At 44.0% G+C, this 20,376-nt stretch overlaps 2 protein-coding genes across 2 annotated transcripts; both read right to left on the minus strand.

Moving 5' to 3' along the window:
- Positions 1 to 999: 999 nt before the first annotated feature.
- Positions 1,000 to 5,680, minus strand: LOC310869081 (transmembrane protein 100; the record flags this gene model as incomplete). Its single annotated transcript, XM_083779666.1, has 1 exon — positions 1,000 to 5,680. One exon carries the CDS (start codon positions 5,678 to 5,680, stop codon positions 5,288 to 5,290), a length of 393 nt encoding a protein of 130 aa, XP_083635792.1. The 3' UTR covers positions 1,000 to 5,287.
- A 240-nt stretch (positions 5,681 to 5,920) lies between these two features.
- On the minus strand, positions 5,921 to 19,925 carry tedc2 (tubulin epsilon and delta complex 2). Its single transcript, XM_083778975.1, has 9 exons — positions 19,529 to 19,925; positions 18,761 to 18,819; positions 18,112 to 18,649; positions 17,938 to 17,991; positions 17,758 to 17,836; positions 17,254 to 17,401; positions 16,634 to 16,726; positions 15,397 to 15,590; positions 5,921 to 6,134 (listed from the first exon to the last, which is right to left on the minus strand). The coding sequence occupies exons 1-9, from the start codon at positions 19,633 to 19,635 to the stop codon at positions 5,925 to 5,927; spliced, it is 1,482 nt and encodes a 493-aa protein (XP_083635101.1). The 5' UTR covers positions 19,636 to 19,925; the 3' UTR covers positions 5,921 to 5,924.
- Between the last annotated feature and the right edge of the window lie 451 nt (positions 19,926 to 20,376).

Raw genomic sequence — 20,376 nt, forward strand, 5'->3', positions numbered from 1 at the left:
ATGCTGTTCAACTATTTTAATGTTTCCCGTCTTCCTCACTATCTCTCCAGTGTAGTACCAGCCAAAACCAGCCGGACAGCACAGAACACTTTGGATTTATAACTAATCTGAATATTTTTTTATTTTATTTTTGGACCACACTTGTTTATTATGTCCTATGATAGATCTGTCCTCTTTGATATCAGGTATATATATGAAAAGTGACACCTCCCAGCCATAAAGGTATCATTATGTCACAATCACAGCAGATGGTGACTCAGAATTCAGGCAGAACCAAAAGAGCTGATCATAATAATTAAGCTGCCAAATGGAGACTTGAATGCAATCAGTGAAACACGTAGCATTGCCTCGTCTGCAGCGTGCAGCCTCTTCTCTTACCTTACATTATAAACGGTCTGATAACACTTGTATGCAATTCAGAGGATGATTAATAGGCCTTTGTTTGAAGCCAGGCCTTCTTGGGGCTACATCCACACTAAAATGCATATTCCAGACTTGGTTTCATTTCAAAATGCCATTTAAAGTGAAAAATGTGTGGACGTGCATGTGCATGGCCGGTGGCCTGAGAAGCGGATGATTGCTCCCAGCCAGTTTCCTGTAATCTGTGCTGACCCCAGCAATCTATAACCAACCCCGGCCCCCACTGGCCTCTCTACTGTTATTCAGACCGAAACCATTTTCTCTCCACACCCACAGACAGTTCCCAGTGTTACTGGCAGCAGGGTTTTAATTGGACCAACAGTGTTCATTCTTAAATGTAGAATGGATCCATGATTTGTGGTGTGGAGCTGCCATTCTTTTACTTGCAGTCAATTTATATTTCATTGCGCGAGGGGTTCGCAAAAAGAGAGGCTTGTATATTTGTTTCTTTTTGGCAATTTAAATACTGTTGTACTGCAAAGTTTAAATTCTAACTCAAAAGTAACATTTCAACATTTTGCCAGTAGGTGGAGTCTTTAATCAAGATGTTTTATGCTGAAACATGACATGACAAATGTGCTCACATAACATTTCTTTAATGCAACATTTAAAATACATTTTCAAGTATAAATATACAGTACAAATATAAAATGGCTATATTTATATATATATATATATATATACACACACACCAAATAACAGACAAACGATTTGTGTCACTCACTAGAGTGACCAACAGCATCAGTGGATTAGAAGAGGCTGTCTACTGTGTAAAAGAAAGATTTCCCTCACCAGAGCTGAGAGAGGTAGATTTGCTGCAGGGGGAATCACTTTTGAATCGCTACAAAACAATATCTGGCCAATTGCCATCAGTATTCATTTGTACATAAACAATTTTGGCACTGTATACAAACAGCTAGAACAAATAGGCAAACTTCATGTTACACAAGAGCATTTGCCCCCTGCAGTCCAACACACATGAACAGCTATCGTGTGTGTGTGTGTGTGTGTGTGTGTGTGTGTGTGTTTAGTAAAGCTATGTTATTGTGGTCAAATTGATGGCCTGACTGACTGTAAATCTGTATTCCCATCACTTTGCTGGCTCCTGGCGGTCTGCTTCTCTCAATGAAATTGCACAACTCTCCCACTCTCAGTGGATCTTTAAAGCCTGGACAGCAATCTATCTTTTTTCTGAGAAACACACTCGCCAGGATATGGATGTTCTGTCATCTTATCACGTTGTTCTTGTGATCTCTTGAACAGTGAATTGAATATACGCACAACTTGTATATAATCTGACCCTAAGTTTCATCCCAAAATAAAACAGGTTTTTCATTAGGCCTAACAGTATATCCGTGCAGTTATGGATGGGTGCCCCGGCTGGGCTGCAATACAATACATAGAAGTGCGCTAGGCTGCTACCTTGTCATCATTAACATGTAATTTAATCCCACCTGGGGTTTCTGTCTCATCTGCTCGCACACTGGAGCTAAAAACAGTATCATAAATATTCTCCACACTTTAATACCCCCTCCCCACCCCCTATAAAAACGCAACCATAAAATAAAAACCTAAAATAAAACCTAACCTGGCTTTTTTTTTTGGATGTCTCTCTATATAGACAAAAAGGAGGCCCTGTTTGTTTTGCTTCTGTTCCTTTGTCAATAAGAAAAGGCACAGGAAGGCCTCTCCCTCGTGACTCAGTGCTGTGGGTTCTGTCATTGTCCCAGCTCAAAGACCCAAGGAGGCCCGATCACAGATCCCAATCTCTGGGAGAATTGACATTTTCGCTGTTCCTTCCCGTAATGCATTACATCCCCTCAGAATATAATTGTGTTCTGTTCGGGATGGCTGATCCCAATCTCAGCCCACAGCCTGGGCTCTCCGCTGTCACATAAAAGTTAAGAGGCAAGGCAGCTGTCACGGGGCTCTCCATCTTTATCTGTTCATCCTCCCTTTCCTCTTTATTCTCCCTCTCTCTCTCTTTCCTGTTCTGCCGTAATGAGAACACCACACAACAGGGCATCCAACGCAAAATGATCTGCAACATATTGGGGGCAAGGCAAAGAGTGAGAGGGGAAAATCCTCAGCATTAATTTAACCCTGAGAGTGTAAAAATGGACCCAAATGGAGCCATTTATTTTTATCAACGCTGAAGATTTTGCTGTGTTCTACACAACCCAAGCAGGAATTCAGGCCATGCCTGTCTATTGGAAAACACACCAATTCATGGTATTCTCTTGAAATGTTTTTCCATACAATCTGGCACAATGCCACAGCTCATGGGCTATAGTTTATATAGCTAATATCGTTAATATTTAACGATAGTAATCACCGATTTGCTTTGAATGAATGTGAATACTATGAAGTATGAACCTGGGATGGCCTTTGGCAGAGTTTGTCAAATGCTACCACATTATGCATAGACACATTTTACAGTAACAGCCGGCACTAATGCAGGAGCCCGGATCAATACAACAGTGAAATCAATGTCATCATGGGTAACAGAATCTCTAGGTCTAGGTGCACGCTCCATCACACATAGACACAATGATGTTCAATTCCATTCTATTTTCTGCACATGCATTTTCTTCCTTTGTGTTCTCTCCCTGCTTACTTACATTCAGGAACATACTGTAGAGTTTTCTTTAAGACATGAATAAAAATGTGCTCTCTCTAGTGAGATCACACACAGACAGCGAGACTCCTGGCAGTCAGTGATGCGGAACGGAGTGCTGCAACAGTAGCTACAACATCCAACCTCCCTGAAAGACAAAGAGCACAGCTAGTGGCAGTAGGAGACGAAAGGGAATCCCCACAACAGATTCTCTTCTCTCATTCAAATGTCCTGGCACGCATACCAACAAAGGGATTAGCCCCTCACTCTCAGCCAATGGGTTCTCATCTATAAAACATTAAAATAATCTGCTTTATATGGCGAACAGGTGGAGAACTAAATAAACATGGCTGAGCCCAGGCAGGGCTGTGTGACGTGTGGCTTTTAAAGTGAGTGTGATGTGCTGCAGCACACAGTTGCTCCGGGGCTATCATAATGGGGCTGACAGTGAAATGAGATGTGAGGAGGAGGCGGAGGTGGCGGGGGTGGTGAGGGTAGTGGTATGGAAGGATGAGGGAAGGTGTATAAATGGTGGGCACCGAAGAGAGAGAGAGAGGGGGGGGTGTTGGGGAGAGAGTACTGTCGGGTCGGGGTAAAGAGAGAGGGGAGAAATTCCCAGGAGAGCAGATGGAAAACGGGGGAACGCCCGCAGAGCCTTTTTCCACTGAGCCACTCGCTCAAGGCACCAGAGCGGCCCGATCTGTTCTTCGTGGTACGGCGGTGTCGCTTGCCAAAAATAGCAGCTATTTTCGTAGAGCAACACCATTGTACGATGGGAGTATAAAGTAAGCAGCATGGGAGGAGGGGCTGTTTGATGAAGTATCAATGCGGCCGGCGGCATGTCCCCTCAGCCCTCAGGCAGTGTCCTTCAGTAATCCTGGCATGCCCTGCCTGGAGGTGAGGTCCCCCACGTGCGCATGTATGCTGGCCAGTGGGCACACATAGTCAGGAGGGAAGGCATCTGTAAGTCAGTCAGAAAGTCACCGGCCTGCACATGACACAGGGGAGAAAAATGAATACAAAAATAAAGGCCGTTGAGTGTCTGTCTCTTTCCTCTCCAAGTTGCTCCACTGGAAATTGCTTGCCCCTTTTGGACAGGGCCTATTACAATAGTTTGGGCTGTGCTGAGGGGACAGCCACGCATACACTCATGTGTGATTGTGTGTGACTCTTTCATTCCTTATTAGTGATGCTTACACGCATGGCACATGTTCTTGTAAAGTTTCAGTTCCCCCCCAATAGGTGTCCACGTTATGCATACTTTTACATACAGTACGTGGGCCCACATACACACACATGCGGCATACACTTCCCCCCGGCAGACCCTCTCCAACTCCTCGTCCACACAGCTGCCAGTGAGAGCCTTTTGGACTCAGGTTCCACTTTCCCGTTGCGTAAAAAAAGCCCCAACACATTGCTGCGGTGTCACAGGACGAGTGAATGACGCGGGCCGCTGACGTGGGTGCACTCCTCTTTCGGCCCAGTGTCGGGTTGCCGTCTTTGGCCCACTTCCTGGCCTCTCGGACGGTCACCTATCCTGGCTGGAGGAATGCCGTGACTGACGTGCCCAGTGACGTCCGCACCAACTCTGACAGACGCTCTGCATAGCGCACTGAGTGTGAGATTTCCCACTGTGTGTGGCTGGTGCATATGTATGTGTGTGTGTGTGTATGTGTGTGTGTGGGGGGTGCATATTTATGTATGTGTCTCCTTGGAAGTTGTTTTGACACTGGACACCTGCTGTCTGATGATAAAGCAGTGTGTGTGTGTGTGTGTGTAGTGTGTGTGTGTGTGTGTGTGTGTGTGTGTGTGTGTGTGTGTGTGTGTGTGTGTGTGTGTGTGTGTGTGTGTGTGTGTGTGTGTGTGTGTGTGTGTGTGTGTGTGTGCGTGTGCGTGTGTGTGCGTGTGTGTGTGTGTGTGTGCGTGTGTGTGTGTGTGTGCGTGTGTGTTCGTGTGAGCTGGTGGTGATCCCTCCAATGGTGGCTATCCAAAAAGTGCTACCAGGCTGCAATAGATCCTCAGTGTGTCCATCCGTCCTCTCTCTCTTTCCCGCTCTCTGTTCGTCCATCAACTCTGAACCCCAAGTTCTCCTCTGTACGAGCGGAGCCAAACTTTAGCATGCTAAAGATTTGAGAGGATTTGGGGCGTAGAGGGGTTGGAATGGTGGCTTGTCTAGCCCGTCTGTGAGCCCCCGGCTCTGGGCATGTCTTTCCTCACTCCGTGTCCCTGCGTCCCCCTCTCTGTCGTATCTCACAGGGGACACTGCTCTGAGGTGAAGGAGCCTCCTCCCTCTTTTTTTTTCCTCCTCTTCTTCTTGTGCACGGCCCAGCAAATGGTGGCCGTGAGCACCAGCACCAGGCCCGCGACCAGCAACACAACGGACACCACTTTGGTCTGAGGCAAGTCGTTGTAGGTGTAGGTCACTCCCGTCCCTGCCACGCCGATCACCAGGGAGATGATGCCGAAGGGGAAAATGCAGCGGTACCAGGACTTCTCCATGCCCCCGGTGGCCTGGGACAGGCGCTCGAGCGAGGACAGCACGTCTGGGACCTTGGGTCCGCCCGCCTCCAGGAACTGTCCATCCTGTGCCGAGTTGGGTTGGAGCTGGGGCTGACAGGCGAGGTTACCTGTGGTGCAGCCCATCCTCGTGCTGTGGGTCTGGAGACTGGGGCTGTAGTAGTGGTGTTCTGTGATCTCCTCTGTAGTCAGCTCTGGCTTGGAGAGCCACAAGGGGAAGAGGCAAGAAAGGGAGAACAGAATGAAGGAGAGGGAGGGAGAGAGAGAGAGAGAGAGAGAGCAGAAGGAGGTCTTTGTGAGCCCAGAAGAGGATCCTGGAAACAGAATGGCTGAAGCGTCCCTTAAGTCTGCGCAGAAATCCACTCACACTTCAGCGTCCTCTCCCGGCGTCCTCTGTCTCCCTCCCTCTCTGACTGTGTGTCGGCGCACTGCCTGCTGGCTCTCCGGCAGCATAGTTTACACTGCTGAACGGAGCGAGGGGGCATATATGTAAGGGGCCACTTCGGGGGCGGAGCCAGGAAGGAGAAGGGGGGCAAGTCCAAACTCTGCGATTGGCTCCCTCCTTTGTGATGTCAAAAGGCTGGAGTAGGCAGAGCAAAAAACAAGACAAAAAGGAGGGGTGAAGAAGAGTTAACGGCACCCTCTATTCCAACACATCATCAGTCTCCCTTTTCTGTTGTCTTTTTATTCGGCAGCGGGGAGAAATAAAATTGTGATATTGCCGGAATGGAAAGTCAATTATACGTGATAGATTACAAGGAATGAGAGGAGAGAAGGGAGAACCTCACCCGCTAAACATAACCATACTTCTTAAGTTCCATGTGCTCTATCCATTCCCCCATTACCACATCACCGCTCCTATACTGTACATGCAACCACACGCCTCCTGTTATGTGAACTATAGTCTGACTATAGTATGTACACACACACACACACACACACACGCACACACACACACACACACGCACACACACACACACACACACTTGCAGATAGATCACAGCAGCAAAACTCACTCATTGCTCGCAACCCACGCATATGCCAGTTAGTTTTGGCTGAATGGAAGATAACGTCAGCATAGCAGATAATACTTTTGTACGTGCTATACTCTAGATAACAGCATCTGCTAAATACCTTAAAATCTATATTGAACCTAATCCATGCTTAGCTCTGGAAGCTTTTCTCTTCCATATGAATTCATCAATCCATAATATAGCGTTCCCTGCCTGTCTGAGCTGGCAAATCTACCAGATCACAAAAGGACACATTAAGATTATTACGATTGATGACACAGGCCTTTTCATCTAAAAGCTTCATATTCTGCAGACATGGATCATCGCAGTGAGTCTAAGAACTTAAAATATTGGTCCTAGATAATTTGATACTACATTTTACATTCCGACTCTGTAAGACATGGTGTTCGTACTTTGTATGCACACTGCCAGTAGGCCACAGACATAACTCCACTTTTTATACTTTTTGAAAGATATATCATCATCATCATCATCATACTATAATTCTAACAATGTCTGTGTGTGTCTGTCTGTCTGTCAGAAACACAGCATTATCTCCTCATTGCCGGCACCAATCGCTCCCACTTTTCACACAGGCATTGACCATATGAATATGGAGGGCATAACGAAGCCCTTTTTTCGATTTGACACATTAATGATTAATAATGAATTTATTAGTGAATTCCTCACACACCTCCGCCCCTTAGCGACACCTGTATCACAGGCCACCGTTCTCACTGTTACCCCACTGGCATGCTTCCTCTAGCTACCGGCGCAACACAACAAATAGTGCCCTATAAAATTTGGCCCCTCCGCCTCGCTCTGGCTGCTGTCGAGGCGAACACTCTACCGTAGTAGGATCCGAGGGTTTTCTTCTTCCTCTTTGTTTGGAGTAGCCTATACCTTCACTGGATTACGTTCGCTACGGGGATGGATTACGTTTATTTTATCACCTTTACTTTGCTTTGGAGGGAGTGTTACGTTGGGAAGGAACTCTGGGGGCATGTTTCGGATCATTCACTCATTCATTCAACTCTGTGTGTATAACTGTTGATTCCTTCATTTCACTTTAGATAAAAGGTTAACGCGAGTTTTGTTTCTGACTGTTTTCTGCTTGCTTATTTAGGCTATTTTCATTACATTCCCTTTATCAATCGTATCCTAAGAGGAGATCATTCACAACCCGTGATTTAAATAATTCGTAGCAGTGATAGCGATATCTGACCGTTACATATGGTCAGATATTACATACAACAAACAACATGCCACTCTGCGCAACAGACCCACACGGGGCAAACAACTTGGACCCCGATACTACTAGCTACTCTTGCGTCAGTCGACATAACTTCTTCTTTGGGAAGCATCGCGGCCAACGCGCGGGTTGCGTGGCACAGGCACCTGAAAGCCAGCTCTGACAGTTCTGACGGGGGCATGTTAACGTGAACGAAAATATTCAATAAAATAACTTCCATTTATACACAGAATATCACCACCAAATTTACATCACACATCAATGGTGTGCTTATGATTGTACTACAGCATTTCCTTGCCTACTTTTGTGCCCAACCCAACTTCACAACACCATCTGTAAACAATCCCCCCCCCCTATCACATTACCCACACTGAACATCATTTGCTGTTCATATATTCAGAACGGGTAAGGACTAGTAACTATAATTTCCAAATGGAAGTCAATGAGACTCTGATCAGGCTCCACGTTTTGGAGTCATCATATATCATAGATGGCTGACACGTGGGAGCCTGATTCCTTTTTTATGTTCACCTGATAATGACATTACGCCAGGTTGAAAGTGTTTAACACGCTGGTCACAGGCAAGAAGTTCAACCTGCAGGCCACTAGAATCATCATATTCAGTATACAACCCTTGAACCCACGTCTTAGTGCTTTTTCTGGTTTTATCCTCGTAGCAGATTTTGTACAGGTCTGTACTTTCTTTGAAATGTTCTACAAACCGTTAATACAATTTTCAATCAATCAATCAATCAATCAATCAATCGAATTCAGTTGATATACTAATAAGTCCCCTTAAGTTGTCAGATTTATGTGAAATTTTGTCCTTTGCATCTACCCATACAGGTATATGTTTGTTTGTTTGTTTGTTTTCACTTACAAAATATTAAAAAATAATAAAACATGTGAAAGAGAAAGCCTAAAAACCCTCCAGGGGCTTAAGAATTATCCAAGAACATCTAACATTACATTGAAATTGCAGATCTATTACAAATAGACATTACACAGAGGTCTATATAGAATTTTTCATGGCATTGTCCCTCTCACACTTGCTTAGGCAATAAGTAAATGCAAAACACATTACAAGAGGGGACACAAGATGAGACTGGCTGCATTATTCCATTTAAAAAATAAGTATTATTTCTTTCCATCTGCCTTCTCAATTAAACGAGCACAAGGATGGAATGCTTTATCAGCCCATCAGGGACCTTGCCATTTACAGGTAATCTGGACAGTTTAAATACATTTTCTAATCTAGACAGTTACATTTACAGGTCTACACGAATTATGTGACTAAGCCATGAAATCTGTCAGCCCAACTTCATCTGTCTGTTAACAAATTACCCTGTTTCTTGACCTGTATTGATAAAATGCTTTTTAATGCTAGTGTTTAGATTTTTAAATGTGTTTCTTGATTTTAGAGAGTATGGAAAAGGGTGAATTATGGATGAAAACCTGCATCCGGGATAATACCAGCAAATTTACAGAAATAAACTGGAATGTTTGAAATAGAAATGAATAAAACATCTTGTACGTGTTGAGGGTGTGTGAGGGAGCCACATTTACAGTAGAAGCTGCCGGAAATGGTCGTCAGCCTCTGAAGAGGAACCCACATGCATTTTTCATGCACTCTGCCAATGCACGCTTAGCATATAACCACTTTCAACCTGGGGTCCCTATTCTGGGTATGCAATAAGTGAAAAAAATACAAACTCACAGGTTTGGAATGTGATATGTGATACGTGCTCAATGCGTTATTTTCGGCAGTATATATATATATATATATATATATATATACACACATTATATAGTATAGGACTTAAGTAGTTAAATCTCCACCGTAGCTCAATGAAAAAGAAGAGCTGTAGCTAGAGGATCATCAGAGGACGAGTGTATGGAGGAGTGTGTGAGAGGGTGGCAGGGTGCGGGAGAAAAAGGAATTCTCTCAGCGATGAGTGGGTAGCCTTATATGTGTGGAAGGAAAGTGCATTGTTGGTAGTGCTCCATGGTTTTCATGAGAAGTGGTTGGTGCTGTGTGACGTAGGCGTAGCCTACTTTTCCCTTAAATTGAAACCACACGCACTACTACAGGCTTACAGGAATGAGAGAGATACAGGATTCCAAAAGAAAGAGAAATGGAAAGTAGAAGAGCCCAGCAGGATGTTTAGAGAGAGGATTCGGAGGAAAAGGCGTATGTGTGCGAGTCAGAGCGAGAGCATGGGAAAGTGTCAGTTACTCAGTTCCAGGCCTGACAGACATGTCACAAAGAAAGTTCCATTATGTGATTCAAACGGCATGACAGCACGGCGTGAGACACGAGGAACCCGGGGTTGGGCTGGGCCATGACAGTGCATGTGTGTGTGTACGAGTGGTGCTGGCGACAGCCAGCGCCAGGCCTCAGCGGCAGCAGATGCCGCAGGGTCACAGGAAGGCTGAGTTGCGTATGCGTGAGCTCCTCTCCCACAGGGACCTGAGTGTGTTGTGTTGACGTGATCTGCAGAATGTTTCTGCTGCCTCCTCATCGACCACGCTCTCGACACACTCTGCCCCGAGACTCTAGGGACGGATCCACAGCCGCCAGCACACTGCAAACATTGGAATCCGGTACGACTTGGATCACGTATAATCCAGTGGTTCCCAAACGTTTTAGCTCGAGACCCAAAAGAGAAATTAGACATTTTACCCGGAACCCAAACTACTTTTGAAAAATGTTGCAATTGATGAAAAGTTGTGATTTGTTTTGATTTAAACATATATTATTTAATCTTTCGAAATAAGATATATTTTTAAATATAGGAAATGAAAAAAGGGAATATTTTTAAATATAGGAAATTAAAAAAGTGACCCACAAATGGGCCCCAGCCCATTGTTTGGGAAACTGAGTAGGAGCAGGGCATGAGATGAGGTTTTAGCTCGTTTCCCACTCAAGCCATTAGTGGCAAGGCCTTCAAAACTGAACTGAATCAACGCTCTCCCTCATGTGTATGTCCCTTGTATCATCAGGGAAACGTGCCATTTCCAGCTGACACTACTCAAGTGAAGCTGTTCCCACCGCCCAGAATGTGTCCTCTTTGTGACTCAGCTGCCATTGGGTGTTTGTGTGCACAAGGGCTTGCTGCAGCAGGGCGCAGACACCCACGGCCTGCTGTGTGAACCCAGCGCCACCTGTCGCCCAGTCTGGAACAGGCTGTGCCATTCGCACATCATCGGCCAAAGTCATGAAAAAGATTATCATGCATGGAGACAGGCAACACTGCATGGAGCAACAGTTAATCAAACAAATTATGAATTGTTTTGGGGCTTTATATGCTTTTATTGATAGGGAACAGTAGTCAGACAGGAAAGGAGTTGAGAGATGGGGAGTGACACGCGGCAAAGGCCGTCGGGCTCGGGAGTCTCAGATGTGTTGAAGCTTGTGGCTAAGTATTGAATCAGCCAGTGAGCTGCTGTGCTTCTAAACAATGAATAATGAGCATTGGTGGAGGCAGGTGTGATGTTCTAGCAGTTCATCATGTAATGTGTATTACTCTGTCTCACTCACATACTGTGTTTCCTTTTATCTTCAAGTGAAAGCCTTGACATTTCCCTTTCTGACACGCGTCCCTGGCATCCACACCTCGGGGTGGAAGTAGGTTTTTCTCTGAACACTGATCACTACTAGAGAGTCGCTTGGGAGTCTGCGATCCATTGTATCACACTAATCACAGTGATCTTCAAATAATACAATATACTTAATAATCATTAACCACTTTAAATTAAGCCCTATACAAGCCCCATTTCCAAGATAAACACATCATTTATAACGTGCACCTAGTAGAATTTGGAGTAAGATTTAAAATGAGTTTGAAAATGTTTGCCTACAATGACATGCCCAAACTAATATCCGGTCTGAAACTATGGAATCCCCTAGCTTCCCCTGCTAGGCCCTGCTAGGAGTGACCCTCCTATTTAGTGCTGCTAGCTTGGGAACTAACCTCAATAATCTGCCAGGCTAAGATTGATTGTTGTCTCCACCAGGCCGAAGGCATGGGGGGAGAGTATGTTTTGCACTCCGTCCGTCCGTGTGTCCGTCCGTGTGTGTGTCCGTGAGCAGCTAATCTCGGCCACCGTTAACCCGGTCGATGCCAAATTTTGCACACACACTCCCTGGATGCCAACGATGAACCTCTGCCCCAAACTTTCCAGAACGGCCTGTTATAGCGCCACCAGGAGGCCGCTTTGTGCAAAACAAGTTTTTGCACAGTACACCTACAGATTTTGTCCAAACATCACGCAAATTGGTACACAGTCTCTCTAGAGCCATTCAACGAAACTGGTCTTTCAGATTTCTCACACTCCATCCTGATTGGTTAAGATTGGCTTCCAAAGTTCACAGGAGTGCTCAGTTTCAAACAAAATGCTGCAAATCATGAACACATCGCGTGATTTCCGTGAAATTGTGCACCCACATTCCCACTAGGCCGAGGACGAAATGCCACATGAACAATTTCAACTCAGCCTCAAGGTGGCGCTATAACTGGCCGAAAAGTGTTTTACCTCTAACTGCACGGATCTGTGGATAACTTTGTATGCCAACTCCCTAGAGGCCAAGGAAAAACCTTTGCCTGGAATTTTTCACATCTGCTCTTTATAGCGCCACCAGGAGGCCCACATATGTAAAACACATTTTCTATTATTACTCCTTCAGATTTTATCCAAATTTCACGCAAATCGGTACACATGATCTCCATAGTCATGTGATCAAGACAGGTTTGTTTGATTTCTCATATTCCATCCTGATTGGCCACGATTGGCTCGTACAGTTTTCAGGAGTAGCCCGCTTTGTACAAATCGCCACAACTCCTCAACGCAGCGTCCGATTGCGAAATATTCCCACTAGGCTGAGGAAGAAATCCTGGTGGAGACCTGTGCCCAGAAGGGCACTTTTTCTAGTTTACTTTGTCTTTGACTGGAGAAGATGTCTGTTCTGTTGCTGTAGTAGTGCATTGTGAGCATTCATTCTGCATGTTAGACTTATTTATTCTTCTCAATATATTCTGGTTCTATCAGTGCCCCCTGCTGGCATTGTGATTACTACACAATGTTAGTCATTGATTTGAGTGTCGTTTCGAAGGTAATAATGTCACACCATGATACTACAATGATTGCAGATATCACAATAAAAACAAATCTAAACAGACATAAAACATTTGCATACGATACATTAGCATTCATAGTTGTTGATTAGAGTCGTTGATTTATTCAAAGGAAAAAAAGCAAACTACAGACATGCAATGACTGTAGAATGCATTCTATTCTGATGAAAATAGAATGTGTATTAAATTGATGATTTTTTTAATTATGCATGTTCTGCTCAAAGAGTGTGAAAGAAAAATTAAGCACAAACTGAATTTTGAAACACAAAATTTGAGTCTGTGACCTGAATAAATACCATGTGTGAAACAATACACCATGCACTAAAAGATAGATTCCAACCAACAAGCTCTATGCACACAGAATAACAGACTTCCGGGCCCCTTCCCTACTTCCTTCACAGGTGTTACAGATGATACTTACTTATTCAGGCTCGGTTCCATTCCGGTCAAACAGAGTCAGGGTACTGATATTTTGCATGTTGGCTCACTGGAATCCATTAGAATGATTGGAAATGGAACATTAATAGCCTATTCTAACGTGAGTTACATACCCGTACATCCTTTATTTCGATAAGTCTGTTGATCTCCGTTCTCACTTTCACATTGAAACACGCCGCCGCGCCGTGGTGTTTTTCTCTCTTTTTTTGTCAGGCTTCGGTAATTCTTAGTTAGGGTAGGGTCGGGCCATAATTTTTGGGCCTGTTGAGAACGTTACTGGAAACATGTCCCAATAATCTGATATTACTAACCCTACTACCCCTAACCTGGCCTAACCTAACCCTAACACTAACCGCACACAGAAGACACGGGTGAGTCTTAGGTCACATTCTCACCTAATACTTCGGTAGACTCGATGCGAATGACGGAGAAGTTGGGATTCTTGCATATTTAATTTGCCGCGGTTTGCCTTCACACTGCTCTGTATAACCACAGCAATTGGAAACGCAGCAGGGACCTTATCAATGTGTTCAATTCATAAACTATAGCCTACCCTACACAGTGAAATCTATGGTGTTAAAATTATAACGTCACACGTGTCGTGCCGTCGGGGACTGGACCTCTCTCTCTTACTATGCGCATGCAGCCACGCACTGTTCTTTTGGGCATGTTGGCACAGCGCAGAGCGCATTGAGAACAGACAATGTTTATCGAGATGAAAGTCCCTACTCCCCACACAGTGACAGCACTCCATGTTTACGCACAGACAGACATAATATTCTGTAGGCTACACTGCAGTGTTTTTATGTGTTTCCTTAAGCAATTGATAAATGTACTCGTCCTCATTTCGACCAAGGCTTCAGTCTCCTCATTCGACCACGTCTATCCTTTATAGCTCTATGGTCTATCCACGGTAACGGGACATCTTTGCGCTGCGTAAAATATGCCTTCTCCGTTTCCAACTGTGTTTAGCTCCTCACCCGCCACATTGTTTGCTTCATTCCCTTTATTTGCTGGCAGCAAATAAAGGAATGTAATAAAGTCTTAACCGGCCACGTATGTCGGACTATAGGGACGTCGGACTAACGTATGCCCCCCCTCAAAGTGTCTTTGAGTGGGGGGGGCTCCAAATGGCCCTGTACAGGTGTATAACTGTATAAATGTATGGGGGTCCTTGAAAGTGAAAAGTTTGAGAACAACATTAAATGTAACAGAGCCTTAATTAGTATCATCGGTAACACCTGTGAAGGAAGTAGGAAGTTATTATGTGTTCATAGAGCCCATTACAGTTGTTAGGTTCTAAGACCTATAGGTGTTATATTTTCTGGAGTCAGTCTTGATCGCTGTCCAGTACCAGGGCAGGGAACTTCTCTCCATTGTCTGCCAAAATGGAATAAATGTCTCTAATCACACTGGGCTGGGGACATCCAGGGCCACTTAGTACTGAGGAGAGCTGAGGGAACAGGCTGCGTGACAGAGCCTGGCAAATGGAGGAATGAGAGTGTTAACCACGCCCTACATGTATACTTTGTCGTACGATGCGCGCGTCATCATCATCATACCCGACCTACTGAGTGGCAAAAAACTACTTTTCTGGCCATGATAGCCCATACATCCAAATAGAAAAGTCCTATCTGATTGCATTAAACGACGTTAAACGGCATTAAACTCACTTTGCCAATTCACTTTGCCACTCGATTTCCCATTCACTTTATGGTGCCATCGTTCAACTTCCAAAATATAGACGCCATTCATTTTCCCCATAGAGATTTCCAAATATATTTATTTCATTTATTTTAAGCCTAGTATCAAGACATCCATGATCCTGGTGATTCATGACCACAAAACATTTGATTCTGTGAAAAACTCATTTTGAAAACTGCTGGCGCCCCTCCTATATTGAGCTATTAGTGTAGATTTTCAACTTACACAAACATTAAATTCCCATTGACAATGAATGAAACCGGTCAGGTTCACACAGTAGAAGAACATGGTGATCCTTACCTGCTGCAGGTACATGTCCCGTTGTAGCAGTGTCACCCTCATCCTCAGCCTCTCTAGCTCCCTCAGCTCCGCTTCTGTGTTGTAGGTGACGGTGGGAGGCAGGGGCGCGTCTAACCTTTCTCCCCACTCACCCTTTACCCCGATCGTGCAGAGACAGCCTCCCTCCGGCCTCCATCGATCCCATGATTCCCACCCTGACGGAAAATAGGGCTATCTTTAGAGTGTGAGCGCGAGCAACTGTACCCTAAAATGTTTTTTCCTTTTCTTTTTTTTTTCTTCTTGCTGTGCTGCCTCAGCTTTAAATAGCCGGGAACTTCGCCTCTGCCTCATCAGGGCGGACAGCTTTAAAACCCCTCTGTTACAGGGAGCGAGAGGGAGGTGGGGTCTGCAGAAGCCAAGGAAAGTACTCGTCTGGCACCGAGGTTACACGGCAGCTCTATTTTCATTTTCCATACGACAAGACGGAGAGGCTCAATTAGCTAGTTAACACGCTCCCCCTCTGATTTACTCCACGGCAGAAATCTACAATCTTACAATTTTACATTTCACAAAGACATTTTCTCAGAAAAATCTAATATTGCTAAATAAAATAACTCACAAAGTTAATGGTTATTTCTTACTTTCAAAATGTTACAGAAATGGCAAGAAGCCACTGCAGTGAGCTTGTATACTGGCTATTTTTTTATGTTTCTGGAATATTTGTTATTATTGGAAAACAATCGCCTATATTACAAAATCAGGTTGGCTTCAGGGCACACATTAGAACTGGCACAGAGAGCGTTGAAACTGGAAAATATATTCAACCTCTGGGGGTAGCAGGTCAACATTTGTGTGGTGAGAATGGTAAATCTCTGGTCATTGGCTGTATATTTGCTGTATATGTTGGGAGGCAATGAAAATTACACCATGCACGGTGTGTGCGCTGCTGCATTAGGAATAACCCGATACCCCACATAGGCTAATTCAAACACAACTGGGGGGCTACATTGAACCACAGGGTCACAATTTCACCACCTACGGTATGTCTCCTTTGTTACATAACTCTCTCTCCGTGAAAAGTTGTGGCAAAAGAGCAACCTATAACAGACCCATGTGGTGTTTTGCACCTCTTTATTGTGCGTTCTTATTTAAACTAATTTGCCATTTGCTTCTCTGCAAAGCCACAACTGTTCAAGGGGAGTCTTTGTCTCATGAGGTAGAGTGTAATTATGATGTTATAATGAGCCAAAACCCCTACCTCGTTTCACCTGGGATGCCGATTTTCGGAGCTCTGCGGCCATTATATCCAGGCTTTCAAGTGTCACATTAGTTTCTTTGTTCTCCCCACTGCCTGTACAAACAAGAAAAACACATTAAAGAATTACGATTCAGGCAATCAAAAGTTAATTGGAAACATATTGGCAAAATTATTTAAGACAATATTCTAAATGCTTTGGGTTTATTACATTCATCAGGTTTTTGTGAAATTTATTTATATAGCTATAGACAAAATCCAAAATCTAATTATGAAAAACGACTTTGGTGGAATTAATGAGTTAATTTGTGAAGCAGTTTGGACTCAGGAATTGGCAGCTGTGGAATTAATCACAGCCTTTAAACATCTAAAACTCTGATTTAAAGCAGATCAAAAGCTTAAAATCATGGATTTACAAGCCAACTACATGTCGCAAATGTGACACGTTGTGAGCTATTTTCGGTGTGCGACACCAGTGTACGCCGGTGCCTAAATGAAGCATAAATTAACGCTCAATACACGCCCTGCAGTGTTCCATTCCAGATTATTGTTATCTCGACCCACACACTTCTTCCCACCCCCGTCTGTTTGTGCACCTGTGAGACATTCTGCAGGCTTGTTACCTGGCACTGTCTCAGCTGCGGATGTCTGTTTGGCCAAGACCTGCTGGCTCTGGTAGCTGTGGAACAGGGCCTCCGCCTGCTGTGTCAGTTTGGCCACCAGAGCCCTGGTCTGATCCGGGCTGCTATGTGGATGGCAATCCTTGGAGAACTAGAGCAGTCGGGGGGGGGGGGGGGGGGGGGGGGGTGCACCAAGGAGAAACGCACGTCATTATATAAGTCTTAAGCTTACTTTATACTTCAGCGACAGAAATAGAATGTTTTCAACCGACAAAAGCATTGACATGCATTTTAATGAGTCTTCTGCTGCTATTATTGTCGCACTCGCACAACATCATTGTATTGTTCTGTACTAATTAAAACTAAATAGATTATATAAATGTGTATGTATGTATATGTATGTGTGTGTATGTAATGATACAACATGAAAATTAAAACACATATTCAATGTGTCACTGATCACTTTTTAAGTTGTTTTTGGGTCAAGAATAAAGGAAGGAAGGATACCGTAGCCCTCATTCTCTCCATGAAGTGACTTCTCTCAGGCACAGGATTGCTTTGTACAGCCATTACATTGTCCCACAACCTGGAGACAGAGATAAAATGTAATGCAATCAAATCACATAACTGACCTGAGGAAAGGCGTCATGTGAAATAGACATATTCATAAAAATACATGTTTGGCACCTGTCTTTCTTGCTTCTTAGTGATTTCCATTTCCTTATCTCTTCGGAGGATATCCTGCCATGAAATAAAGACAAACTGATTTGTTAAAGTAAGTAGCACAGAAAACAGAGTCAAACTTTATATTGGGGCTTGACATTGACAGGTGTTTAAATCTTGATGGATCTAAAAGCATACTCATTCTGTGGAGTTCCAGTGCTGCCTGAGCTTGAGGCAGGTGTTTGCTGTGTATGAGAGAGAGCTTTGTCCAGGCCCCCATCACTCAGCAGGTGGCCTTGAACAGACCCACTGTTTGGGGAACTCTGCTTTTCTTTCCCAGTTGACGGGCGAGGAAGGTCTGATACAGGACATTTCTTGATAGACTTGCTATTATTATTCACTTTGCTTCTGCATTGTCCGGGATAGCGATCGGTCGTACCTATTCCACCAGCCACGGAGGATAATGATGCTCTAGGCTTTGTGGGTTCTTTTCTGACCAGGCTGGTTGACTTGGAAGCAGAACTACTTCTGTGGTTGTTTTTAGAGTTTCCAGAGGCCTTTGTACCTCCCTTGTTCTTGGCCACTGTGCAACCTGCTTGTTTGTTAGTTCCAGACTGTCCGTCACTGTTTTGAGGTTCTTTAAATGGTCCTATACCACTGCGAATGCGCATGGCTTTCTCCAGTGCTTGTTCCAATAATTCTATTTCCTCTTGTTCCTCTGGTAGAAGTTCTGGGGCTGAAAATGAAAGCACACATGGTTGTTATTACTGATTTCTGACTCCACCTCATTGGTTACAAATACAATGTGTTATGCAATAAAACTGAACAATGTACATTTTATTATTACCTTTATTGGAATTATCTGCCAATTCTAAGTCCTTGGAAACAATCTTGGTTTGTGGTTTTCTGGGGACCAAATATGTATTAATGTAAGTAGGCCTATACATTTATTAACAGAAGAAAAATAAGGAAAAAAACACAGATAGGATGCTATAAACCCAATACATCACTACACACACACACACACACACACACACACACATTAACCATTTATTTATGTCCACACAAAGCATATATGCATACATAGACCTAGAAAGCCTGTGATCATTTAATTATGAAACAACAAGAGCCTTTCTAGGGACACAAACACACACACGCACACACCGACACACGGTTCCACAAATTTGTGATCATGAAGCCACTTTGCATTAAATTAATATTGACTGATTCACGGTTCCCCTGTCGTAATCGTAATTTATTGCTAATAACAATCTGGGTACAAACAAACTTAACTGTGATGCGACTTATGCATTATAATTAATATTGACTGGTGTACGCACCAATCAATTCTAATTATTCACTAAGTAAGTACAAGCGCAATAATCGCGCGGTGAAACAGTACAAGAGAAAAGGCACTGCTGAGATTCGAACTCAGGATCTCCTGTTTACTAGACAGGCGCTTTAACCAACTAAGCCACAGCGCCGATGCACAGAACGAAGCGTGCAGCCTACTTGTTCGTGTCGACTTCCTCGCCCACAATGCCCAAAATAAAACACACAGGCGAGCTGAATTTTTCACACCGTAACTATGAGCAATAATTAAAAGGAGACTTACAAGGACTGCAGAATTTCCCTGTGGAGCTGAATATCGTCTTTTAACTTGGCTTGTTCCTTTTTGGTCAAACTGATGGCTTCCTCCACCGCTGTAAGCAGTGACATCATGCTATTGTTGCAGTGACATTACATATCCTTGATACAACAAGTAATATATTATATAATATTAATATGACCGATGAACGTCCTAGCTGTGATCCAAGACTGAGTGACAACTGATAAGTCAATATAAAACAACCACCGCTGGGCTGCAGAGCAGCAGCGTGTAGTCATGCAGACTCACTCACTTGCCATCTTGAAGCCCCGGTTGTTATACTCATAGAAATAAAGTTATATAAACATGTCCTTGTATGAGTTGGATCGCATTGAGGAACCACCGGGAAGCACAAATCCATCCTGGTTTGTTTGTTTTTCGTGCTGACGCGCGAAAGGGAATAGAACGGATACGGAAGTATTTTGTTTCTGAAAACATTCGCGGCAGCGCCAGCGGGGTGAAATTAGCCCTAAAACGCTTCTAACAGTCTGTGCGTATGACAGACAGAAGAAAGGCGCTGAAACATGACTGTCATAACCATGGCTAATTTTAAACTAGCATCGCCATAGTTAGCTTAGCTCACTTTAAACAACTGAGAGGGAACCGAACCACCAACTTTTTCGAATTCTCGCGAGTGCATGCTGTTCAGTCTCCATGGAAACGTGGACGCTGTTTACCTATCTAGTACCTACCTGACAACAGAGTAGGCCTACAGCATCTTGCAATGGGTCTGGTGTCTGGTCCACAAGATTCAATATACACCACCAAGATACCCATGTACCTGTCTAAATACTTCTTTAATGTCAACAAAGTCC

The sequence above is a fragment of the Protomyctophum parallelum genome, assembly GCF_964188405.1.
Source record: "Protomyctophum parallelum genome assembly, chromosome: 13".
Lineage (NCBI taxonomy): Eukaryota > Metazoa > Chordata > Actinopteri > Myctophiformes > Myctophidae > Protomyctophum > Protomyctophum parallelum.

Coding starts and splice junctions, on each gene's coding strand:
- tedc2 (XM_083778975.1), bottom strand. CDS start 19,635: ATGATGTCACTGCTTACAGCGGTGGAGGAAGCCATCAGTTTGACCAAA. Junction 18,650..18,760: donor GGCAGATAATTCCAATAAAG/GTAATAATAAAA, acceptor TTTCATTTTCAG/CCCCAGAACTTCTACCAGAG. Junction 16,727..17,253: donor CGCAGCTGAGACAGTGCCAG/GTAACAAGCCTG, acceptor TTGTTTGTACAG/GCAGTGGGGAGAACAAAGAA.